The sequence below is a fragment of the Bufo gargarizans genome, chromosome 1 (assembly GCF_014858855.1).
Source record: "Bufo gargarizans isolate SCDJY-AF-19 chromosome 1, ASM1485885v1, whole genome shotgun sequence".
Lineage (NCBI taxonomy): Eukaryota > Metazoa > Chordata > Amphibia > Anura > Bufonidae > Bufo > Bufo gargarizans.
Genome location: NC_058080.1, coordinates 576567483 through 576595262, shown reverse-complemented (window position 1 = coordinate 576595262; position 27780 = coordinate 576567483). Strand labels below are relative to the sequence as shown.

Sequence of the window (27780 nt, the reverse complement as noted above, 5' to 3'; positions counted from 1 at the left end):
AAAATTTTTGATCCATTCTGTTTTAGGTTTGTCTATCTGAGCACTGGATAGACAGACTCAGGATTTCTTGGTTTTTGTTATTTTTTTTCCATATAACACGTGTTTAAATGCTGCTAGGCCATATAGGAAAAGCCTGGTAGCCCTGCTTTCCCCTCCACATCACACAGTAGTAAGAAAATATAAAGACTCACAATACTCAATTCCTTTAATAAGATCCTGGAAGTAAAAACGTGCCTGGTCTTCTGTTAGCGGATTGGTAGTAGGAACATCCATAACTGCCCTATATAAAAATAAAAATAAATTATCATAAACAGTAAAACTAGCCATTATTAGGAATTCAGATGTTTGAACACCAGCCAAGCTTTCACGTGTAAAGATACTGGCATAGTTCTGTTTTAATGTGGTGGCAGAAAGTGCGGCCATTCTGGCTGTCCTTTTTGAACTAGCTTTTCGGGGACTGACGGAAATAATGTGACACTGCCAGAAAGTTCACTGAATAACTAAGCAACAGGGTGTTTATTTTTTAAATCAAAGTTTGGCTAAAGTTCTTATTTTCAAATTACTAGAACACAGGTGAGGCCATCAATATCTGATTGCTAGGACCTGACACAACATTGTGTAGTAGACAGAACTAGTTCAATAGGACCAGTGCTGCAGTAACCAGCTCTGCCCGCTACACAATGCTGCGGAAGCTACGGCAGGACATCTCATTGGCAGGGGTGTGGAAAGTCCATCAATATAAAAAAAAAAAAACTTTAAGGCTCTCATGAATCAGTTGCCAGAGTACTATAAAAGCTCACTAAAGCTACTACAAGTTAGATTTGGAATTGAAATGCTAAAAATATCATGACCCCCACGGCACAAAATAAGCTACTCAAAAGACAGTTCGTAATCAGAAGAATTAGAACCTCAGGCTAGGTTCACACATGCGGTTGAGGTTCCAACAGGAGCCTCCGTTGCAGATTCCAGCACGCGGGGGTATACTGTTCAGCACATTGCGGGTATTCACAGGGGACACTGAACACCCGACGGACCTCATTATAGTCAATGGGCTTCATCGGGTTCTGGCAGTACCCAGAATATGCTGGATTGGGTGGTTTCAGTATTCGATTCTTATGCTGGAACAGACTAGTGGAGTTCTAGCACTGATGTGCACATAGACTTCCTCAGAGCTTACATGATGATCCAGACATTATATTTATATGGTTAGTATACTCATATTTGAAGTGTAAATTCACATTTGGTTAAGTAACTTGATAAATACACTGCATTACATATAATGCACTGTTCCGGCATATATTATAAACCGGACTGTGCTACAACTGGAAACTCACATGAAGCAATCACAATAAGTGACATCTAAGAGGCCCATTAGCCTTCTTCATAAACGCAGACGATGCAGGAACAGGATGACTGGCTGAATGAGGCTTCCTAAGTAATCTCTCCTTTTTCTCCAGTAATCCATCTGAACAGCCACTAAATCTAAATACTATTTTATGTTTATTTGGCCATACAAATGCAACCAAGTGTTCCTTGTAATCATCCAGGTCAGGCTGGGGAGAGACCGACCATAGGGCTAGTCAATGAGAGAAAGTCCAGATGCCAGGATCACTACTTTGTGGCACATTTCTCACCCTAAACATTGTGTAAAGCTGCTGACTTAGAGTTAATACTCTGTTAGCAGTGTCTATACACCTTCCCTTTGTTCTCAAATAAAACACTGTGGCAATCCAGAGGTTAAGAGGAGCACGTCCTACCCTTGCTATCTGTGGTGTCATGGTAACAGTCCCCACTATACAAACAGACTTGGTGACAGCTGCAATGTGTATGTGTTAGGACAGAGAAAGGAACATGTTTGCATCCAAGAGCAACAGTCATTAGTGATGATCACAGTTAGTTTCCACAACCCAATTTATGGGATAATAAAATAGTAGAAATGAGTAGGTCATAGCTTATCACTGGTGGTTCCAGCAGAGGGGCTCCCTGTAATCAGCTCATTTTGGGGCGCCCTTCCAGCAAAAAGGGATTGTCCAAAGTAGACAACTCATTTAAAGGGGCTTTACAGCCTAAAATAAGATGGGAAAAAAAAATACTCAACTGGTTCCCCACTGCTTCTGTCTGACGCTGCCTGGATTTCTGCTGTTCTCTAGTTTTTGGTCCTGTCACTAGATGTTGCCTAAAAATGGCTGGCCAATCATTGGCTGCAGTGCTGACCCACCTCTGCCCACAACTGGCTGAGCAGGCATCTCCTATGTGTCACTATAGGACCAGGCAGTAGAGACCAGGGGGCCTTGGGCAGCATTGGAATAGGAGCATCAGGAGATTGGTGATATGTTTATTAATTTGTTTAACCCCCTCTGAACCAGCATCCCGTTGGAAAAAACTAAAACTTTAAAGGGGTTATCCCATGAAAAATAGTGTTAATTTTCTTTATGCACATTTTTCTCTGGTACTGCACTCTTCCGTCTATTCTTCTGATCCACTTTCTCCTGCATTTAGAGGTGGACATTATAATTTGCTCTGTAGCTTCCCTCCACCCTTTCCCTGCTATCATAGGGATCTTAGTAGCAGGTAAAGTGGTCCAGACATCTTTTATTCATATCCCTATATTTAGGTAGAATATGGAAGTATGTATCTCTCTCTAGACAGTGGAGAAGTTAGATGGAAAGGGCACTACATACAACATGCATCACTGGGGTTATATGTGAGGGACTATTTTCTATGCTTTGGAGGAAGAGGTTAACAAGAGCTAAATGCAATGCATCCTGGGAAATGCAGGGGTTTGATGAGCTGCTTCCCACCCTCAGAAATATGTAACAGTAACAGTAGTGGTATAACCCCTTTAATACTATAATATGGTAGCAGATGCCATGGCTCACCAACCATATTCACATTTATTCTTAATACATTAGGTGCATCTCACTCCGGCGGCGCAGTGGGTCAAGACTGGCATACAGGAATACCAGTTTTCATAAATAGCCTTCACTGTGTCTAAAAATATAATTAATAATTAATGCCCACAACCATCTTCATGCAACTTTACATCAATGATTATCACCAAAAATTGGACAACAATTCTAAATTTGAGACTAAAATTCTTGTCATAAATAAAACATAAAAAAAACCAAAAACTGTAAGATGTGAGGAGATCATATATGCCATACATATCTATACTCAGTGCTGCATGTGTTGAAGAAATACAAAAAACGCCAGAATGCACAGTATTGGGAATTCTGACGAATATAATTTTCCATCCCACTATACAATTTTAATTAACAATGATACATCCCTGAACATCATAAAGTGTGTAAAAGCTAGAGATTCATGTTAGACCTCGTTTTAAATGGTCACGTGACACAAGGGGAGAAGGTGACCGCTGCAGCCAGTGAATGACTGCAGTTGTGGCAAAACAGAAGTTTACATCCTTGGAGCACAGCGGAGCAGCCCAGGCCAGGGAGAGAACGAGCGGGGAGCCAGCACTGGGAAGCAGGTAAGTCTGCTTCCCTTCACAGGTCTGCTTAAGAGGGAGGGTTTGCCAACCCCAAAGTTGCACAACCCCTTTAAAGCAGACATTCGTATATATCGGTTGAGAATGAAAACTGCAGGCAGATGCAGATGTCACCGAGACTGTTTACTGTTTCTAATGACACTAACTCGCAACACATATATATATATATATATATATATATATATATATACACACATACATACATACATACACACACAAACACAGATATACACACACAAACACAGATATACACACACATATATACATACACAATCACAATCATAGAATAACGCACCAAAAAGGAGTTATTGGAATTGAATGAAACTTTATCTATGTGATTTTTATGAAATGTGATTACAATATTAGAGAAAACAAGGATGCCAATATGAAAAAAAATAAAAATGTAAAATCCTAAAACTAGTTTGTCCAACAGCCAAACCTGTGAAGGAAGCCTTAAGAGACATTAACAAACAAATTGCTCAATATTAACTGTGAACTTATCTCCATCAACTTACCCCCGCTTAACCAATTCAAACACTGGAAAAAAAAACAAAGAGCTGCCATTATTAAGTATTCCATATAAAAAAAACATTCCAGCAGTCTAGTAATCATAAAATATCACAAATGGTATGAAAATAAACGTTCTCCATGCAGCGGCAGTTTTAGTTTGTCTGTTTGTTGTGAGCTGGTGACATACCATGCTTCACAACAGTATGCTAGGCAGAGACTTCCACCTAGCAGGGAGCCTGGTGATGTCACCAGCAGTGATGGCCAGTTCGCATGTGAACATATGCCGGCTGCCATCTTTTTTCACAAGTCCGGCGAGGCACAGGTAAGCTCTTACCTGTGCCGCGAGCCGGTCTGAAAACAAATGCGGTCACTGGGAGTTCCTTGAACAGTCCAATGAAGGCCCCTGGTGGCTGTTCTCGGAACTGCCTGCTCCCGCTTACCGCACTTGTTTTCAGACTCGTGCACAGGCACTGGTAAGGGCTTACCAGTGCCTTGCCGGACCTGTGAAAAAACAATGACAATGCGAACTGGCCATCACTGGTCACCAGCACAAATGGGTGCTGTATAGCGCTCTTCTGGGTGGCTTTAGAGGTGGGTATCACGGCACAAATGGACAGTGTATAGCGCTGTTCTGGGCGGTTTTAGCAACTGGGCTACCTGCCAGGTGAAAGTCTCCGCCTAGCATACTGATGTGAATCCCGGTACATCGCCAGCTCACAAAAGACAGACATTGCCCTGCACATTGCAACACAAGGCAAGGGGAGCATCGGAGCCAGGAAATGCTCTGATGTTCCACTCCTACATGGTAATGGAGCCAAGGGGAGCTTATATCCGGGTTCAGCCCTGAGCCCAGACAACCCCTTTAGGTAAAGGTGGCCATACACATTAGTCTAAAGCTGATCTAAATGGACAATTTCAACCAAAATGATAATTTTAACATGTCTGGAAACAGTACTCCAAATCATATATTACAGTTAGGTGCAGAGGATGTTTATGCACTGCTTTAAGGCAGAAAGGGTTACGCTGCTTAAAATTAGGCAAAGTTCCCCTACCCATGTACAGATGGTCCTCACTGGGGTCATCCAGCACCTAGCAACAGAAGAGAAGCAGTGAGAAGAGAGCCAGAGGACATAAAAAGGAACCCAATATTTACGAGGCAAGATCTGGTGGCATGAATGTTTTCACTATATCCTCCATACAAAGTACAGGCGCAGGTGTTGAAATGACCATGGACTTGAAAATGACGGCGAGTGTTAAACAACTGCTGCTTTTTGAAAGGCAATAAACCCATTATCATGAGTAACCATACAGTTCTGTGTTTGCTTTATAAAGAGTACATAAGGAAGCTCATAATCGCAGATACAGAACTACTACAGAATGTATAACAACATCTATGCAAACTGTGTGAAAAGTATCTGCCCCCTTAAACTTATTAACTCATCGCTTCATGTCCCCAGTAATAACAGCAGCTGAAATATTTCTGTACTGTGCAACCAGACTTTTACCAGCTGATGTCCACCTACAATCGCTGGGTCACTCTAAACTCGAAAGGCCTCATACACATTATTTTATTGTTGGCCAAACTATCTGAGAATGGCCGATTAGGCGACAGTCTAATGCGTGTGTGGGGCTCCTGAACTCCCCTCCCTAGATAATCATGGGGTGAAGTAGTATCAGGTGAAGTCAATGCTTTCTCCCAATCTTTTTGTTCTCCCGGGAGATAACCTGCTGCCAGAAGTGTCTGGCAGCAATTTTCTCCCCTCTCACCCATTGAATACACATATGTTTGGCCAAACTGAATGTGGATGTGTATGGGAAGCTGGGAGAGAGAGCTGTCGGCCCAACGATCATTTGGCTAACAGCTATTGAATGTGTATGGCCATCTTAAGACTACTGACCTTAAAGGGGTTGTACAAACAAACAGGTAATGGCAGCATCTCCAGCCTTGGGCTTGACAAAGCCTATGTAGTAGCTGAAACGTTGCCGTTTATTTTTATGGCACACTTTCTGTGAAGTCTGTCCAATAAAGAAGTCGCTGGAGATGCTGGCGTTACCCATTTGTTTGTACTATTCGGTGGGCTGCTGAAGATCTGCGGCCGTGGTTTGGCTGATGCATTCTGGTGTGGTCGTTTGATGGTCCGTGGGTGCTGCTCTACATCTACTATTCTTAACCTCTTGGGGGCACAGGGCATACATGTACGCCCTGATGTCCTGGTACTTAAGGACACAGACTGTACCTGTATGCCCTGTGTATTTCCGATCACCGCCGATCTGTATCGGCGATCGCTGCAAACCGCAGGTCAATTTAGACCTGCGGTTTGCAGCGCTTTTTGAAGTTTCTGATCCCCGCGGTCCGTGACTTTTAACCCCCCCCCCCCCCCCCCAGCCCTCATTGCTATGTGCCAGCGGGCTGTGCGGGGTGCCCCCTCTAATTTCCAGGATGGCCAAGCAGTTTTAGCAGAGCGTCAGCACATTGACACTGACACTCTGCTTGAAACGGCTGACATCTGTGCTGTGATGTCAGCCGTTTAACCCCTTAGGTACCGCTGTATGGAAGGGGTTAACAGGGAGGAAGCTCCCTCCCTCTCCTATCGGGGGCTGCTGTGCCGTTTCAGCCCCCGATTCTTGATGGGATCACAGAAGGAGGGCTGTTGTGACAGCGGGTGATGGTTACCATAGCAACTGGATGCCATCACAGGCTTCTGGCTTGCCATGGTAAGGCTAAGTTTGATCAGACTTCTGCTAAAGGCAGAAGTCTGATCAGACTAAGTGTAAAGTGAAAATACAGTACAGTACACTATATGGTGTACTGTATTGTATTATACAGACATCAGACCCACTGGATCTTCAAGAACCAAGTGGGTCTGGGTCAAAAAAAATGTATCACTGATTAAAACTAAAAAATATAAAATGCACTACACATGTTTGATATCACCGCGTCCGTAATGACCTGATCTATGAAACGATCATGTTACTTTCCCGACACGGTGAACGCCATAAAAGAATAAATAATAAAAACTATGATGAAATTGAAATTTTGCCCACCTTACTTCCCAAAAAAGGCAATAAAAGTGAACAAAAAAGTCGTATGTACGCCAAAATGGTACCAATCAAATCGGCACCTCTTCCCGCAAAAAATGAGCCGCTACATGAGACAGTCGCCCAAAAAGTACCAAAAAGTAAAAAAAAAAATGGAGACACTAAAACATGATTTTATTTTTTTCTAAAATGCTGTTATTATGTTAAAGTAAAATAAATAAAAAAAATATATACATATTAGGTATCGCCGCATCCATAAGAACCTGCTCTATAAAAATATCACATGACCTAACCCCTCAGGTGAACACAGCAAAAAATAATATAAATACGGTGTCAAAAGCCATTTTTGTCACCTTACATCACAAAAAGTGTAATAGCAAGCGACCAAAATGTCATATGCTATGCACCCCAAGACAGTGCTAATCAAACCGACATCTCATCCCGCAAAATGGGGTCACTTTTTGGGAGTTTCTACTGTAGGGGTGCATCAGGGGGGCTTCAAATGGGACATGGTGTAAATAAACCAGTCAAGCAAAATCTGCCTTACAAAAACCATATGACGTTCCCTTCCTTCTGTGCCCTGCCGTGTGCCCGTACAGCAGTTTAAGACCACATATGGGGTGTTTCTTTAAACCACAGAATCAGAGCAATAAATATTGAGTTTTGCTGTTAACCCGTGCTTTGTTAATGGAAAAAATGGATTAAAATGGAAAAATTTGCCCAAAATTTAAATTCAGAAATGTTATCTCCATTTGCCATTAACTCTTGTGGAACACCTAAAGGGTTAACAAAGTTTGTAAAAATCAGCTTTGAATACCTTGAGGGGTGTAATTTATAGAATGGGGTCATTTTTGTGTTTCTATTATGTAAGCCTTGTAAAGTGACTTTTGTGTTTCTTTATGTAAGCCTTGTAAAGATTTGCTTCTTGTAACGTCCCAAAAAAATAAAATGGCATTCCCAAAATGATCCAAACATGAAGTAGACATATGGGGAATGTAAATTAATAACTATTTTTGGATGTGTTATTATGTATGATAGAAGTAGAGAAATAGAAATTTTTGGTAAATTTGGTATTTTTTTTATAAATAAAAATTATTATTTTTTACTCCATTTTACCAGTGTCATGAAGTACAATATGTGACAAAAAAAAACTAATCTCAGAATGGCCTGGATAAGTAAAAGTTTTAAAGTTATTCACACTTAAATTGACACTGGTCAGATTTTCAAAAAATAACCTGGTCCTTAAGGTGAAAATGAGCCCGGTCCTTAAGGGGTTAAAGGGGTTGTGTCACTTCAGAAAATAGCTTTTTTTTATGTAGAGAATGTTAATACAAGGCACTTACTAATGTATTGTTATTATCTATATTGCTTCCTTCACTGTCTGGATTCATGACAACAGAATAGCTCTTCAACCCCTTCTCTGCCCTAGACCATCTGGTTTACTTACATTAAAGGTATTGACTAATTAAAAACTTTTATCCTCTATCCCCAGTACTTCATATTATTTTCTGTCCGATCACAAAAAAAAAAAAAATGGTCTGGAGTCTGGGGGCCACACTGACTCCTGGGCTCTCAGACCACAAATTCCACTCTGCCCCCGCTTTTGGCAGCTATTTATTTAAAACACATCCATATACACAGATACTCAAAGATATACACACAAATGTGGTTGACACAATTAAGTACATCAGGACTGTACGTGCTTGCTTTATATCACACATTTGTACAGTTTTCCACATCGGCCGCCAAGTAAGTAGCAGCCAGTCTTAGCGAGGCTCTGCTGTCATTTATCTTCTGCCTTTTAATCATGTGAGCGCCGGCTGACACATCTCCAGCTATAGTGAATGCAACTGCCATCAATAATCTGAAATGTTTACACACAAGGCAAATTGTTCTCCAGGCCGACCTGGACAGCATTATTAAGATTTGTAATGACCAGGGACAGGGACAATATTTTGTACAATGCGTAAAAGATTTCAAGCTTCTATATATTTTACTGGCTTATGAAAAAACAGCAAAACAATGCAAGTCTTTTGCCATGCTTCTGCAAAATAAAACCTTCTTTATTTACACAAATCAATTACCATGATGACCGTTTGGAAACAATAATCGGCCTGTGTATAGCAGTGTAAAAGGGACAATAACCAGAAATGTTCTCTATTTACTTATTTTGTATGATATTTCCAATTTTCCTTTTCTGTATATATTTTACTTATGTTTTATGTAGGTTAACAGAAAAGGTATATAAAAAAATAAAAACAAAAAAAAGACACCATGGGCAGAATGTATTACGGCAATGGGGAGACGAAGTACATATAAGACAGAAAGAGAGAATCCAGCTTCTTGTGGAGTAAAAAATAGTTCTTTATTGGCTCATCATATAAAATCCACCAAAATTACAGGAAACAGGTGCACATACAGTAACATGTTTCGGGCTATAGAATCCAGCCCTTCATCAAGACAAAACACACATATTAAAACCATTCCTTTTTATGTAGCACAAGCTCCATCCCCCTCTAATCAGCAAAGTGTCCGCACCTAGAGCCTGGAATGGGAACCATTCAGTGGTCCAGGGGAGGAGATCCAGTATCATAGGTGATACATACATACACATAATGAACATATCTTATGCCACTTTCACACCTGCGTTGGGTGCGGATCCGTCTGCCATCTGCACAAACGGATCCGCACCTATAGATGCAAACAATGGCATCCGTTCAGAACGGATCCGTCCGCATTCTATGTAAAAAAATTTAAGTCCAATTGTTAGACGGATCCGTCCCGACCCCACACTGAAAGTCAACAGGGGACGGATCCGCCCGCAATTGCACCATATTGTGTCAACGTCAAACGGATCCGTCCCCACCGACCCACACTGTAAGTCAGGACGGATCTGCCCGGCTCCGCACTGCCAGGCGAACACCAAAAGCCAGAGCGGAATGAAGGGGGAACGGAGCCAAACTGATGCACTCCGAACGGATCCGCATCCATCCAGAATGCATTGGGGCCACTCTAAAACAGAAAAACAGGTCCAAGCAAAAGTTTAACAATCTCACCAGGGAGGAAATGAATGCTTTGCAGGCTTTACATGATATGCAGGAGATTGTGATTCGCAAGGCTGATAAGGGAGGAGTGGTGGTAATCTTAGACAGCAGTGTATAGAAGGAACAAGTTCTAAATATGTTGAATGACAAGAACACCTATCTGCTGTTGGATTTCAATCCGCTCCTCCCTTATCAAGAGAAGCTTCACAACATTCTGTTGGAGGGTGAAAGATTGGGAATTTTATCCAAAAAGGAAGCGGAGTATATTTATGTGGAACATTCGACCACACCAATCTTTCACGCACTTCCAAAAGTGCATAAACCGGGTTCCCCGTCCCCTATGCGTCCGATTGTGGCAGGCATCAGGTCCTATTCTGAGAGGCTATCGGAATGGACCGATTCCCTGCTACAGCCACTGATACCTTTGATGCCTGGCTATTTGAAGGATAGTCGCACAGTGCTTCAGAATTGTTATAACTTTAAGTGGAGTAAAGAATATATTTGGGTTGTGGCTGATATTACCGCACTATATACTAACATTCCTCAGGATTCAGCCATTGTGGCCCTTAAATGGTTTCTGACGCACTATAGCGACTATACTGTGGAACTGCAGGATTTCTTGTGCATATGTGTGGATTTTCTGATGAGACATAATTTCTTTATGTTCAATAGGAAATACTATCTCCATCTGTTTCTTGATGACAACCCCTTTGCTGGCTCTATTTAATGGTATGGACGTTATATAGATGATATGCTGTGGGTTTGGCGGGGGGGGAATAAGGTGGCCCAGTGCATCAAATATCTTAATAACTGTACAGATTCCATCAAACCTACTTATATTAGCGATTCAGCTAAAATTGATTTTCTTGATTTACATTTGGAATCGGACCTCTCTGAGGGATTGGTCACTACCTGTACCTTTAGAAAAAAGACATCTGGGAACACCATTCTTCTTGCCTCCTCCTGCCACCCACCGCATGTCATAAATAACATACCAAAGGGGGAAATGATTAGAGCTAGACATAATTGCTCTACAGAGGGGTTGTTCTTAAAAGAAACAGAGATTATTACACAGAGACTCCTGAGCAGAGACTATACACTCCAGAACATTAACAAAGGCGTTGAGTTTGCCAGACTGAAATATAGGGAATCTCTGATCTTTCCTCAGACCTTGAAAAAAGTGAAGACCTTGCTGAGGGGGACAAAAAACCTACTGTTTTTATTACTAACTACAGTAGAGAATATCCACACATATGCAGAATTATCGGTAAACATCTCCCTGTCCTCAATTACGATGAGGAGTGGAGAGATGTGGTGTCTGCGGGTATCAGGTGTATATCCAAGAAAGCACCTACGGTGGGAAAAAAACCCTCAGCCCCAGCCTGTTTACTGATACCATTCCCCGGGCATGTTCCTGGCCACAAACTACTGGCAATTATATATAATGGAAGCAGGAAATGCATATGCTGCCGATACATGTGTGTCACTAAGCAGGGAGACCTTTTGGATGTTTTCACTTGATACCTGCATGCCAAAGGGGTTAAATAGAAAACATGACCTCACTCTGCAATAAAATTAGGGGTACTTTCGCACCAGCATTTTGGTGTCTGCCTGTGGGGTCCGTATCGGGGCTCTCACGGGCGGCCCCAATGCATTCTGGAAGGATGTGGATCCGTTCGGAGTGCATCAGTTTGGGTCCGTTCCGCCTTCATTCCGCTCTGGAGGAGGACACCGGGGCGCTGCTTGCAGCGTTTTGGTGTCAGTCTGGCCGTGCGGAGCCGGGCAGATCCGTCCTGACTTACAGTGGGGGTCGGTAGGGACGAATCCGTTTGACGTTGACACAATATGGTGCAATTGCGGGCGGATCCGTCCCCTGTTGACTTTCAGTGTGGGGTCGGGACGGATCCGTCTGACTAACAATTGGACTTAAACTTTTTTTACATAGAATGCGGACGGATCCGTTCTGAACGGATGCCATTGTTTGCATTTATAGGTGCGGATCCGTCTGTGCGGATGGCAGACGGATCCGCACCTAACGCAGGTGTGAAAGTGGCATAAGATATGTTCATTATGTGTATGTATGTATCACCTATGATACTGGATCTCCTCCCCTGGACCACTGAATGGTTCCCATTCCAGGCTCCAGGTGCGGACACTTTGCTGATTAGAGGGGGATGGACCTTGTGCTACATAAAAAGGAATGGTTTTAATATGTGTTATGTCTTGATGAAGGGCTGGATTCTGTCGCCCGAAACATGTTACTACACCTTTTTCCTGTGATTTTGGTGGATTTTATATGATGAGCCAATAAAGAACTATTTTTTACTCCACAAGAAGCTGGAGTCTCCCTTTCTGTTGGCTATTCTATTGGGCCCAGTTCTGGCCTTTTTTCCGTGCTTCGTGGATTAAAGTCAGAGGTGAGAGCTGCAGCCATTTCTATCATTGTTTTGGAAGTACATATAAGGAATTTAAAGTAGTTTTTTTGTATGTATACAACTGCATCTGTTTTGTTTTTGACAGGACGGAAATATGTAGCAGGCTGCATTATAGTCTAAAATGTGTCTTCATGGTGGAGCTTGCAGGGCTAACTCAATGGTATGATGCCTTTAAATCCGATCTGATGCCTTAACTTGCGTTTTTCCTATATATATTGAAAATTTATACTAAGCTACATTAACTACTAAGGTTTTTCTATATTTAGAAAAATAGCGATGAAAGATTTCGGATACTACTAACAGCGATATAACTAACAGCGTTTGTTAGCCGAATTTCTGCTGTCAACAAATATTACAGCAATCGTTGAATCCTGCAGGATTTCAAGCGAGAACTACGGTCATCACGTGAGACGCCGAGCCGTAGCAGGAACAAACACAGATGCACATTCGGATACTAAACCGGAGTGACAACACAGACACCGTGATCAAGGGGGGTGAGTACACTGAATATCGAGTGGGACGCCACCTTAACCAGTGTGACTCTACAAAACAACCAAACAGTGAGCTTTAAACACATGAGTGTTCCTCACTAAGGTACCCACCATGGCTGTCATAAATGCCTGGCAAGTATCAAGAGCAAAATTAAGCAGTTTTAAGATAGATTGAATACCACGCTGTTGAACTGTGCCGATGCTGCCACGGTCACTATAGCCATCATTACCGCTGTTTACAATTGCTGGTGGTAATCGCTATTATTGACTATTGTTACTATGGACTATCGCTGCTATTGACTATCACAGCTAACAACCGCTGCTATTAACTGCTGCTACTAACCACTGATACAAATTGTTACCAATCATAAAAAGCAACATACAAAATATTACTAAGCATAACGGGATACATGCCATTGGTTTAAAGAAATACCATCAATCACCACCATAACTTGCTATAAATACTTAGATTATTGGAGCCACTAGCAAATCTTGCAAACAAAAGACTGTTATCGATCAATATTGGAAATTCTGGGATATATAGATTTATAAGCAATAGCAAATGATTATTTAATCTTGTGAACGAAGATGACTGTTAATTGCACATTATTTATACATAAGCCTTCATTTTTATCTGTAGAGATTTTTTATTTTGGGGTAGTTTTTAACTATATTTTTTTATAAATGATATAATTGTTTATATTAACCGCTCTTTATTGATTACTCTATATATAACCAGTTGGTGAGTGCCTGCTATTTGGAAAACGTAGATTACATAGTTTTGTGATTGGGTGAAATCACTACGGAGCAAGAGCACCCGTCCTTTGCTACATGGAGAGAGAGACACTATATTCTTTTAACAGTTTAGAAATCATGTCCTGATTTTTCAGCTCCCACTCTAGTTTGGAACATTCCGCCATTCATTCCTATGGGACCAATTTCGCCACAAAAACGCTGATATTTTGTGAACCATTTGGTGAAACGTTCCACAAAGTAATAGCACACCAATCGGGAACAATCCGCACGTTTCGGTATATTAGGACCCTTTCACACGGGCGTTGCGGGAAAATGTGTGGGTGCGTTACGGGAACACCTGCGATTTTTCTGCGCGAGTGCAAAATATTGTAATGCGTTTTGCACTCACATGAAAAAAATCGCGCATGTTTGGTACCCGAACTTCTTCACAAAAGTTCGGGTCTGGGATCGGTGTTCTGTAGATTGTATTATTTTCCCTTATAACATGCAGAATGCATAGTCAAATAGCGCTGGAGGGGTTAAAAAAAAACCTTTAACCTTTATTTAACTCGCCTTAGTCCACTTGTTCGCGTAGCCCGGCATCTCCTTCTGTCTCCTTTGCTGAACAGGACCTGGGGTGAGCATTCATTACATGAACAGGACCCGTGATGATGTCACTCCGGTCATCACATGGTCCGTCATATGATCTTTTACCATGGTGATGGATCATGTGATGACCGGAGTGATGTCATCACAGGTCCTGTTCATGTAATTAATGCTCACCCCAGGTCCTGTTCAGCAAAGGAGACCGAAGGAGATGCCGGGCTACGCGAACAAGTGGACTAAGGCGAGTTAAATTATTTTATTTTTTTAACTCCTCCAGCGCTATTTTACCATGCATTCTGTATTCAGAATGCTATTTTCCCTTGTATACATGTTATAAGGGAAAATAATAATGATCGGGTCTCCATCCCGATCGTCACCTAGCAACCGTACGTGAAAATCACACCGCATCCGCACTTGCTTGAGGATGCTTGCGATTTTCACGCAACCCCATTCACTTTTATAGGGCCTGCGTTGCGTGGATTATCGCACCGCAACGCACAAAGAGGAGCATGCTGCGATTTTCACGCAACGCATAAGTGATGCGTGAAAATCACCGCTCATGTGAACAGCCCCATAGAAATGAATGGGTCGGTATTCAGTGCGGGTGCAATGCGTTCAACTTACGCATCGCATCCGCGCGGAATACTCACCCATGTGAAAGGGGCCTTACAGTCTATGTAGTGTAAAAACTGTGGGAGGAGTTAGGGTGGTAAATTTGGCTCTAATAAGAATATATATGTGAGATAACAGTAAGTGGCCTTGCCATGCAAGAAAACTTAACTAGAAGGCAGAGAGGAAATGGGGGGGGGGGGGGGTGCAGCTGCAATTTCACTCTCTGCATCTGTTACAACATGCTGTAAGAGGGGAGGGAGAAGCATGCCAACGGATGAAAAAGAAACATAAAAACTTTCTTCCTTTCACACAACATTTTTCCTCTATGCTCTTTAGAAAGATTTCTTAGCAAAAATGTATGTTGTGGCAAATAAACCTGTTCCTGCACAGCCATCAAATAAATAACACATCAAGAAAAGGTTAAATCCAAAATACCTAGAGAGAAAAAATGGCGTGAAAGGGGCCCTAGACACACTTTCTAACTGTTGGTATGAGCTTCTTTTATTCCTTTTTATTAACAGTGAATTGTTGCTGGGATATTAAAGCCGGTTAAACAGTAATACAATCTTTTACGGCTGTAGTATCATTTCTAATGTTCTATTACACTTGGGAATATACAGCTTTGATAAAAACCAGGCTAATCAGGCTTCACTTATTCCGACTTTGCATAGAGCTCATCCAGTTTGCATGTTTCCAAGGGAACTGATGTAGGATCTTCTGTAGTGGTCGCTAAAGGATTTTGAATTAACCCCAAAAGCCCTCTAGTGCTGCAGGGGCACCGTGTATACAGCAGCCCCAATGATAAACAGGGGTATTAATAATAGGTGGAAAGCAAAATGCCTCAAAGCCATTCATCCGTGAAAAGAAAGGCATCATAGCCTCCTATTATGTCAGAGGATAAACATGGCTGAAATCTTATGTTCTTACCGCAAATGTACTAAAAAATAAATAAAAAAAATCATATGATATATTTTTTCTCTTTTGGGTGGGATGCATGGTTAACTCTTCTGATTATCCTTCATTGTTCTCAGGCAGCAGGGAAATGCTGTAGTAGAACTGCAGTACAAAGTAAGCTGCTTGTAATCAGTAGCCGCTTCCTCCTGATTGAAATGATATCTGTCTTGTGAAAGTTGGTTGCGGCATTCCTGAGACTTTTATTCTTATATACAAATAAGGGCTTCCGAGCGCCAAAGGGCGGGGCCTAACCTGTCAGGGCAACAGATTTCCAGGGCTAGCCACACCCCTTAGTGCCCCGACGCCCTCATTTGCATAATAGCTTTTTTTTTCTTGTGAAACAACAGAACCTGTAATCGCAAGCCAGGTTTCCAGTTTCCGATATTGATAACCTATCCTCAGGATAGGTCATCAACATCAGATCAGCAGGGGTCCAACTCCCAGCCCCCTCCCCTCACTGATCAGCTGTTTGAACACAACGCAGCGCTCCTTCTCTTTATTGTTTGCCTGCTCATCGCCAGCTTTGCAGCAGTGAGTAGGTGCAATAACCGCTCTTCCATCCCATTCACTTGAAAACGCAGTGTTCTCTTCAATCCAGCTGATTGGCTGGGGTGCGGGGAGTCGGATCCTTGTTGATCTGATATTAATGACCTATCTTGTGCATGGGTCATCAATATCTGAACCCGGACCTGTGGCGTAGCTATAGGGGGTCGCAGTTACGACTGGGCCCCTAAGTCAGGTGGACCCACAGGGCCCCCTTGCCAGTGGCGCTGTATTTTTTAGCTTTATAAGATGCAGTGTGTCTTAGCGAATATTAGTGAGTGGTTCAGCGTCAGGACGTAGTGTGTGCACTATGACCTGGCGCTGCAGGCAGTCAAGTGACTGCAGCGTGGGCCCAGAGAAGACCAGGAGCTGAGAGAGCCAGGGAGACCTGCGGACCCGGAGAGGCAAGTTAACTTATTTATTTTCAACTCTGATCTGAGGTCTGATACTTGGGGGTGGGGGGCTGATTTGAGGTCTGATACTGGGGGTTGGGGGTCAGATTTGATATCTGATATGGGGGTGGGGTCTCACATAGTCCTGATCTGAGGTCTGATGCGGGGGTCTGAAATGGAGGTCTAAAGGGATCCTGATCTGAGGTCTGATATGGGAATGAGGGTCTGAAATTGAGTCCTAATCTGAGGTCTGATATGGGGTCTCACAAAAGGGTGTCTGATCTGAGGTCTGATATTGGGGGTCTGGCATTAAGGTCTGATGCCCAGGGGTCTCATCTGAGGATCTGATATGGAGGTCTAGTCTGAATAGTAAAGGGGTATTTTTTTTGTACTGGTGCACAATATAAAGAGGTATTTTTTGTACTGATGCCCATTGTAAGGGGGTATTTGCATTGATGCACGTTATAAGGGGGTCGTTTTTGTACTGGTGCACATTATAAGGAGAATTATACTTACTGGGGAAAATGGGGAACATGATTACTAGTATGGGCACAATGGGGGCATTATTACTTTTGGGAGCACTTAACACCATGCACACAATTATTACTGTGGGGGCACCCTGGCACAGGATCAGTTTAGCACAATTATTTTGGGGGAACATTAGGGACACTGTTTCTGCAGTAAAGTATTGGGGAGCACAGCAGGCACAGTATTCGGGGTGGCAGGATGGTGTGTTCATGAGGTGGGAGGATGATGGAAAAGTAGGAACAAGATGTCTGTTTGTCATGGTGGTCTGAATGGAGAAGATGAGGAAAGAGAATATCTTCATTAGAGGAGACATCACTGGATACAGGAGGTATGTAACACCGTATAAGGAGGGCTCATGCATACCAACGTGTGCGGACGATGCCCATATTTTGACCTGCAAACAGTGGGTCCGCAATATAAAGACACCGGCCGTGTGCACTCAATATCACGGCTGCGAACCCATCCGCAAGATTCGGCGTGGAAGCCCACAGAAGCACTACAGAGAGCTTCAGTTGGTTTTCTACGTGCCTCCACATCACAACAAATAGAACAGGTTTAATACAGTTGATCCTGCTAGAAGGAGCTTTTTAAATAACTGGAAAAATTGCTTTAAAAAAAGAAAACACAGCAAAAACAGTATCTTGATGTACTGTAATCTGCACTCAAAGAGAAAACTGAATTTTATAAATGTTTGGCAATTTATTAAAAAGAAAAAAAGAAAAAAATTTATGGACAAAAGTATTCAGACTCTTTGCTATAACACCTGGAATTTAGCTCTGGGGGCCTCCTGTTTCTTTTGATCATCTTTGAGATGTTTCTACACCTTAACTGAAGTCCACCTGTGGTGATTTGACATGATATGCAAAGACACAGCCCTGTCCAGTAGACAAGGTCTCACAGCTGACAATGCATATTATAGCAAAAACCAAGCCATGAGGAGAAAAGAACTGCCTGTAGATCTCAGAGACAGGGTACAAAAAAAATAATTTAAATTTGCATCACTGAAAGTTTCCAAGAGCACGGTGACTTCTATAATTCTTAAATGGAAGATGTTTGGAACAACCAGGACTCTTCCTAGAGCTGACTGCCTGACCAAAGTAAGTAATCGGAGAAGAAGGGTCTTGGCTAGACAGGTCACCAAGAACTCAATGGTCACTCTGGCTGAGCGCCAAACAATGCAACCTGACAGAGCTCGAGAGGATCTGCAGAGAAGAATGGCAGAAAATCCCCAAATCTAGGTGTGCAAACCTTATGGCATCATACCCAAGAAGACTGGAGGCTGTAATTGCAGCTAACTCTGAGTACTTATGTCAATGTAATATTTTAGTTTTTCCTTTTCTATAAATTATCAAAACATTTTGAACATTCTGTTTTCACTTTGTCATTATGGGCTATTGAATGCAGAATGATGGGAAATAAAAACGTTTTAATTCTCAAACATTTTATTACATTTTTAAGTTTACAATATAAAAAATATAAAAAATTGGCCAACTTGAATTTTTTTTTTTGTAGCACAAGTGAAAAAAAGTGAAAGCAGCTGAAAAAAAGGGTTTGTTCAACTAAATGCACATCAGCAAACAAATGTATTGGTCTTTTACCTGGGTTTTCCAGGAATTGAATAGCTATCTGAAGTGCTTATGCGAGAGATGCTGCTGCTGCTTCATCGGCCTGTGATGACACATTCAATGGTCATATGGCCTTTCTGCTCAGTCCCATTCAAGTGAATAGTACTCAGCTACAATACTATGCACACATTTACGGCACTGTGCCGAGTATACAATGGTGGGACCAAACAATACTGTAAATAAAGTTCAATAAAGTGTTCAGAAAAATACATTTAAAAATGTAATTAAAACTTCAATAAAAACTACAGTTCATCCCAAAAATAATTCCCCTCAAAATGTTTTTATTGTGCAAAAGTAATAATAAATTACATGTATATAAACAAAACAAGTGACATTTTCAGGATGTTTTTTTCTAATTTTAAAGGCGATTTGGACCCCTCCGATCTAATATTGATGGTCTGTCCTGAAGATAGGCCTTCAAATATTAGAAAGCTGGATAACCTTTTAATGTCTAAATCTCAGTTTTCAAAATTACCTCAATTAACTTAACAACGTTAGGATGGTCAAGTTTCTTCAAAATTGCAATTTCCTGGTAGACACGCTCAATGGGTCCCTTGGCTTGTGGACCACCATCAGAAGCTGCTTTTGTTCCCCTGGGAGGTGGGCGACCTTTGAAGAGAAGAGAGCAAGATTAGGTAAAAGGTAAATGGAAAATGTGTTAAGCTTTAGAATTGTGGTTTAACACAATAATTTTATAAAACAAACTAAAACTGGCCTGGACAAAAATGATGGTACCCCTAGAAAAGACTGAAAATAATTTGACCATAGTGACATGTGAAACTAAGGAGTGTCCTGTAATTAGCATCACAGATGTCTACAAACTTGTATTCAGTCAGTTTGCCGGTTTAAAGGATGAAAAGTAGTCGCTGCACTGTTTGGTATCATAGTGGATACCACACTGAACATGAACCAAAGAAAGCTAAGGAGAGAGTTGTCTCTGGAGATTAGAAAGAAAATTATACACAAACATGTTAAAGGTAAAGGCTATAAGACCATCTCCAAAGAGCATGATATTCCTGCTCCTACAATTGCACATATTATTCAGAAGTTTAAAGTCTACAGGACTGTAGCCAACCTCCCTGTACGTGGCCGCAAAAGGAAAACTGATGAAAAATTGGAGAGATATTTATTTTATGCACTTATATAGCGCTACTATATTCCGCAGCGCTTTACAGACATTAGCATCTTACTGTCCCCAATGGGGCTCACAATCTAAGGTCCCTATCAGTATGTCTTTGGAGTGTGGGAGGAAACCGGAGTACCCGGAGGAAACCCACGCAAACACAGGGAGAACATACTAAACTCCATGCATTTGTTGTCCTTGGTCGGATTTGAACCTAGAACCCCAGTGCTGCAAGGCACCAGTGCTAACCACTGAGCCACTGTGCTGCCTGGATATATAGAAGAGCTATACGTGTGTCACAGAGCTGTATGCGTGTGTGCGTGTGGCATAGACAAATACTTAAAAATAATCTAGCACAAAAGAGCAATAACATGAGACCCATTTATTTGGATAGGTACTTTTATGAGATGACCACATGCACCATTGCTGGTTGTTATAATGGTCAGCAGATGACAGGGTAACAGGAGCTGACCAAAACTGTTGGCTAACTTTTTTTGCGGTAGTGGTGGGGGGGGGGGGGGGAGATAATGTGCCAGTGTTTTTTGTATTACGTTTTATGGCTAGCATGTTACTTTTATTCTATCAGTCAGTATAATTACAAAGATGCCAAATATGTGTAGTTCTATTTTTCCTTTTTTTTTACCACTTTTGCACAATCATAGCATGACTCATGCAAAAACAATAGTTTATGTTGTCGCATTCCAAGAGCCATAACTTTAATGTTTCCATTGATGTATCTTTATAAGGACTTGTTTTTTGCAGGATGAGATATAGTTTTAATTGGCATCGCTATAGGGTATATGAGACTTAATGATTAACATTTTGGTGTCGGAATAGGAAAAAACAATAACCATTATTTTTTTGTGTTTTTTTTTTTTTTTTTTTTACATGCTCATTTAGGCAGAAAAGAACAATACTGTTCTGAACAACTGCTGTCTGGGCTGTGGGGCTGAAGGGAGGGAGAGGAGCTTCTGGGGGCTCTTTCTTAGGCTAAAATTGAGTGAGAGCTGCAAGATCACAGCCAGCTAAAGGGGCTGCTTTAGGGCTCACGCACACTAATGTGGTTCGGCTCCGCATCAGAGCCGGGTGCAGACCCATTCACTTAAATGAGGCCGCAAAAGATGCAGACAGCAGTCTATGTGCTGTCCGCATCCGTTGCTCTGTTCCTTGGGGCCACAAAAAAAATAAACAGAACATGTCCTATTCTTGTCTATTTTGTGGAAAAGAATAGGCATTTCTATTATAGGCGGCCCGTTCCGTAAATTTCAGAACGCACACCGGTGGCATCAGTGTTTTGCATATCTGCAATTTGCGGACTGCAAAATACGGCGTGGTCGTGTGCATGAGCCCTTAATCGGTAATATATCAGGCTGCAATTGAGCTAGAGCTGTGAAGTGGTTTCGTTTTAAAGATGAGAAGCTGAGCTTTAAACCCAGACCAGAATCTCAGAGCTAGCTGCCATACAGCCGTTAGAAAGGGGCAACAGTGAGAGCCGCATAAACCTGTAGCTCTCACTCCCAACTCAATTTCTAAAGGGATTAAAATGTGCTTAAGGCACCTGTGTCCTCCAACTATTTAGTTTTCGGATGTTTTTTTTATAGGCAGCACTGTGGCTCAGCGGTTAGTGCTGGGGTCCTGGTTTTGAATCCAACCAAGGACAACATCTGCATGGAGTTTGTATGTTCTCCCCGGGTTTATGTGGGTTTCCGAATAACTGACGTCGCCTCATCGGAGGCCATAAATTTTAAAGCTGTATGGAGACGGATCTCCGTACAGCATTAAACCAATGTTTTGAGCGAAGCGACTTCAAATATAGGATCCGAAGCTCGCTTCGCTTATCCCTAATTATTACCAGTCTATTATGCATTTTTTTCCCATTAGATATTCATGTTCATTCAAAAACATGTATATTTTAGGTTTCCATAAGCATTGTTAAAAACTTCCCCTAATCAGGCTCCCTGAGCTATCCTCTATGAGGAGGGCAGAGCATTCACTGAACAGTCTGCCCAATCAGAGCTGTGCAGATATACAGGTACAGCTGCACAATCCTTTCTGTACCCTCCCCATGACCAGTGAATGGGGAGAACAGGTGGCAGAACAATCAGGGTTCAGCCTACTGTTACAGCCAGTACAAATCTGGAGCCTGGAGAGGCATGCAAGACTAGTTTCACATCTGCGATGTGTATTCCGGCAGAGAACATCCTGCCGTAATTCTCCAGATTCAGCAAACAGAATGCCCGCCGGCTCTATTAAGCATAATGGGGTCCGACTGAGATCCAGCAAAAATGCGGAGATTCGGCCAGACACAAACCACTACATGCTGCGGTTTATGTCCTGCCGATTCCCGGGGGCCTGGTCTCTGTGCCGCAAATGAGAAACTAGTCTTTACCCACTGGGAACTAGGACTGAAGGATCAACCTCTACAATACCCTAGACCAGGGATGCTCAACCTGCGCGGACCTCCAGCTGTTGCAAAACTACAGCTCCAAGCATGTCTGGACATCCTACACCTATCACCCTACAGCAGGGCATGATGGGAGTTTAAGTTTTACAATAGCTGGAGGGCCGCAGGTTGAGCATCCCTGCCCTAGACCAGAGAATTTATAAATTACCCCCTTCTCTGTCAGAAACCATCAACAATACTCTCAATAACCCCTTCTCTGCCCTAGACTACCAGGGATTTTGATATTAACACTTTCTCTGCCCTGGATTCTCAGGGATATTGACATCATCCTTATATCTGCCCTAGACCACCAAAGATTTTGAAATTCACAATTTAGCCCACCATGGATATCAACATTAACTCCTTCATTGCCCTAGATCATCAGGGTTGCACCCCAGGAATGTTACCATGCACATTAAATAATGTAAACCAATTATGGCTAATTACCTAGCACTATACAGCAATACTTATGTGTTCGCTATAAAACGGGCAATCCGAAATATAAGCAGTGTGCAGGTCTCTAAAACTGTCCTACTCACTAATACAAAAGCTTCACAAGTACACTAAGCATGGTGGTTAAATAACTTTGTTCTCCTCTCCACACAAAGTCCTGAGTCTCGTGGTGAAAAACCATGTTTAGAGGCAGGGTGAGTGATGCTTGTCTCATACCTTACATTGACTAGTTAGGAAAACCAAGCAGGGACAAAAAAGGATAAATACTCTTTGTGAGGACAATGACTTCATCACAGTTAACAAGAAAGCTGGAGACCTCCTACTGCCATTATGCATAGTGCGGAGACACATGGGACCAACATCAGGTGTCATCGTATGGGGTGCATTAGAAAACATGGCCATTCCCACCTGGTATTCGTGGAGGAAACATTGACCAGCCTTTGGTATGTCCAGGTCATTGTGGAACCAGTCCCACTGCCTTTTTTGAATCAAGATACTTGGTGCTCCAACAAGATAACGCTCGCCCAGAAACTGGCCACCCTATTCAGGGTATGCAGCAGCTCGCCTGGACAGCTTGATCACCAGATCTCTCCCCCAGCGAGAATGTCTAAGAATGGATGGGATGACTGATCTCTCATGCACTACAGCCAACAAGCAGTTTGGCTGGACTATCAGTCCAAGCTGAAAGAGCTTGGAATGACTTACCACAGGAAGATATCCAACATCTGTATGACCATTACCGTGTCAGAGTGGCAGCCTGCATCACAGCATGGAGAGATGCTACCCAATATTAATGTGATCCTGCCTCAACCAACACCCTGGTGCACCACCTTGGTTCTGTGATCATTGCACAAGGCCCAGCAGCAGTTTATACTTAAACTTTGTTAATCTCAGGTTAAGTTTTCCACCTTTTCTTTTTTCATTTTCCAGTAGTGCATACAGTCACAAATCTAATGTAAAACTCACGTGGAAATCCAGCCTGTCTCATTAGCTTCTTCTTTGAAAGAACTTTCATTGCCTGTATTAAAGTGAAAAGAGAATAAGTTCAAATATATAATAAATATACTGATATAACGGTGGACCATGTACTTTATGATTATCATAATTTCTTTGTATGTTGCTTTTTATTTTGTTTCTGTGGATTTTTTTTTTCTTTTAACAGACAGTTCATGGAACATCTCAGTGCTTCCTCATTACTTCCCTATAACCACAGACCTGCATTAACAGTTTACATATCTGCGTCTGCTACAGTGCCAGACAGTACAGAAAGTCAAAGTTATATTTACTTGCGGACTGTCACAGGAGAGGTGTCATTAATATGTAACCCAAATAAATGCCAGAACGTACAACAAAGGCTCCTGCTAACCAGGAACACTATGGCATGACCCATAACATAAACCAACCACATGCAAATTCACTCATGCAGAATCATTAGTAATGCATGTAGATGAAATATACACCCACTTCCAAGAGCAAACACATATATACACTGCCTATCCAAAAAAGGTCACTCTAATATTTCGTTGGACCACCTTTAGCTTTGATTACAGCACGCATTCGCTGTGGCATTGTTTCGATAAGCTTCTGCAATGTCACAAGATTTATTTCCATCCAGTGTTGCATTCATTTTTCACCAAGATCTTGCATTGATGATGGTAGAGTCTGACTGCTGCACAAAGCCTTCTCCAGCACATCCCAAAGATTCTCAATGGGGTTAAGGTCTGGATTCTGTGGTGGCCAATCCATGTGTGAAAATGATGTCTCATGCTCCCTGAACCACTCTTTCACAATTTGAGCCCAATGAATCCTGGCATTGTCATCTTGGAATATGCCTGTGCCATCAGAGAAGAATAAAAAATCCATTGATGGAATAACCTGGTCATTCAGTATGTTCAGGTAGTCAGCTACCCTCATTCTTGGAGCACATACTGTTGCTGAACCTTGACCTGACCAACTGCAGCAACCCCAGATCATAGCACTGCCCCGACAGGCTTGTACAGTAGGCACTAGGCATGATGGGTGCATCACTTTAGCAGCCTTTCTTCTTACCCTGATGCGCCCATCACTCTGGAACAGGGGAAAATCTGGACTCATCAGACCGCATGACCTTCTTCCATTGCTCCAGAGTCCAATCTTTATGCTCCCTAGCAAATTGAAGCCTTTTATTATGGTTTGCCTCACTGATTAGTGGTTTTCTTAAGGCTACACAGCTGTTCAGTCCCAATCCCTTGAGTTCCCTTCGCATTGTGCGTGTGGAAATGCTCTTACTTTCACTATTAAACATAGCCCTGAGTTCTACTGTTTTTCTTCGTTTTGATTTCACCAAATGTTTAAGTGATGGCCGATCACGATCATTCAGGATTTTTTTTCCCCGCCACAATTCTTACTTGAATACGATGGGTGCCCACTATCCTTCCAGTTTTTAATAATGCGTTGGACAGTTCTTAACTCAATTTTAGTAGTTTCTGCAATCTCCTTAGATGTTTTCTCTGCTTGATGCATGCCAATGATTTGACCCTTCTCAAACAGACTAACATATTTTCCACGACCACGAGATGTGTCTTTCGACATGGTTGTTTAAGAAATGAGAAGCAACTCATTGCACCAGTTGGGGTTAAATAACTTGTTGCTAGCTGAAAGATAATCGCCCATGCAGTAATTATCCAATAGGAGGCTCATAACTATTGGCTGAGATAAATCCAGGTGGGGACTTTTTTTTTGGACAGGCAGTGTATTATATAGAAGAACTATTGTATGCCACAAGGTTTTTCGCCATAGGAGTAGTGTCCACTTACATAGTACGTATTATCATCTTCATTATATGCCAGTTTCACCACTCCATACGAGCCCTGCAGGAATGCAAACAAACCACTTTTAAATACTAATCTCATTTTGTAAGATCATTTAGTTTGTACAATACTGTACTTAGTTGCAGATTGTTGGTACAGATTATTAGCCAACTGATTATCAAGTAATTTAGTATAGTGCCTTAAACAACTCAAGGTAAATTGAAGAGGGTTTCCCAACTAAAAAAATTGAAATACTTAAATATTTTATTGTAAATATATTCACATATACCTTTCATTACTTAGAATGGCTTGTTTTGTCTAGGGAGCAATCATTAGGAGAAATAAAATGGCCACCGTCCTATCAGTACACACAAAACCTGTCCTAATCACACAGGAGGACAAGTTACTTTACCACAATGAGCCATACTGCTGCCTCATCCTCCTCTCTACTATGCTTGTCAGGAATCATGATCCTGAATACAGGTGAATCTCTGTGGGAATGGAGATAATGAGGAGACATGAGAGGAGGGGGAGGTGTGGCTAATGAGCAGCACCACTTGTTTACAGTCTCCATTACTGTAGTCTGTCCTGTCCATCCACGCTGTACTTCACATCTCCTCAAACTAAATTCCCCAGAGATTCAGATAAAGTTCTTATCTGTATTCAGGATCATAATCCCTGACAAGTAGAGAGGATGATGAGGCAGTTCTTTACCTCAGTGTTGTAAAGTACCGTATTTTTCGCCCTATAAGATGCACTGGCCTATAAGACACACCCACACTTTAGAGGAAGACAATAAGATTTTTTTTTTTTTCATTAGACCTAAGGTCAGACCAGCAATCAGACCTCAGCTGACAGCCCCAATCAGACCCCCCAATGTTAATAAGACCTCAATACAAACTCAGCTGACCCCCAATAAGATCTCAGCTCAGACACCAAAGTGTACGATCCCCGATCAGACCTCAGAGAAGAGCCCCAATATAAATAAGACCCCATTCAGGCAAAAAATAGGGTAACTTATCCTCATGTGTGATCAGGACAGGTTTTGTGTGAACTAATGGGACAGCAGCAATTTTATTTCCCCTGATGATTGCTCCCCAGACAAAACGATCCATTATAAATAAAGGTATTTGAGAATATATTTATAATAAAGTAATATTTAAGTATTTTCTATCCCTTTAAGTGTCTATTCCGTTTAAAAAAAAGTAATTTCATCCACTAGGAAAACGTCTAGGGTGAATTAATATTTTTTGAAGACACTGTATGAAAGGCAGACATTTGCAGGTTGAATTAGTCATATCTAAAAAATAGAATAACATTCCTTATTAAAGCTGATAGGGGATACTAGATCTCCTTATGGAGAATGCCTAAATGGCCTGTTGAGTCTTATAGGCCAGACAACGCTCATCTGGAATTCTGGAAATATATGCAAATGAGCTCTTAGCAAGCTCTGTCTGTTTAAAAGGTCAAACACTGACTTACTGGATAGCTAACTTATATCTGGTGGCAATAGGGGCAGAGCTTGCTTGAATATCTTACTGAAGGGTATAAAAGCATATACACACACCATTTAAAAGTTAAATTACTACAATTTTATTAATTTCCTACTGTAATCATACAGTGCCTTAAAAGTATTCATACCCCTTGAACATTTCCAATTTTTTTTCACTTAACTCCCACAAACTTAAAGGGCTTCTGTCACCCCCCCCCCCCCCAAACACCAATTTTCAGTTTTTGACTTAATATATTTGCTAATGTAAGCAGATTCCATATATACCCCTCTTACCTCCTGGCTGTGCTGTAATTTCAGTAAAAGTTGGGCGGACTTGCTGGTAGCCGCCGCATCCTCTGTCTGAAAAAACGCCCCCTCCTCCACTTGATTGACAGAGTCTTCTCTTCCGGGTGTAGGGCTGATGTCATCAGCGCAGGCGCACTGAGGAAGGAGCAGCC

General features: G+C 41.9%; 1 protein-coding gene across 5 annotated transcripts in view; it reads right to left on the bottom strand.

Moving 5' to 3' along the window:
• The window catches only part of CAMKK2 (calcium/calmodulin dependent protein kinase kinase 2), a 102099-nt gene that overhangs the window by 21628 nt on the left and 52691 nt on the right, over positions 1-27780 (bottom strand). For all 5 annotated transcript variants that reach the window (XM_044275751.1, XM_044275753.1, XM_044275752.1 and 2 more), the window contains exons 4-9: positions 25837-25890; positions 24008-24059; positions 19498-19631; positions 5071-5107; positions 4024-4045; positions 192-280 (exon numbers count right to left, since the gene is read on the bottom strand). In XM_044275751.1, the coding sequence (XP_044131686.1) occupies positions 192-280; positions 4024-4045; positions 5071-5107; positions 19498-19631; positions 24008-24059; positions 25837-25890 (388 nt within the window). The remainder of the gene's footprint in view (positions 1-191; positions 281-4023; positions 4046-5070; positions 5108-19497; positions 19632-24007; positions 24060-25836; positions 25891-27780) is intronic.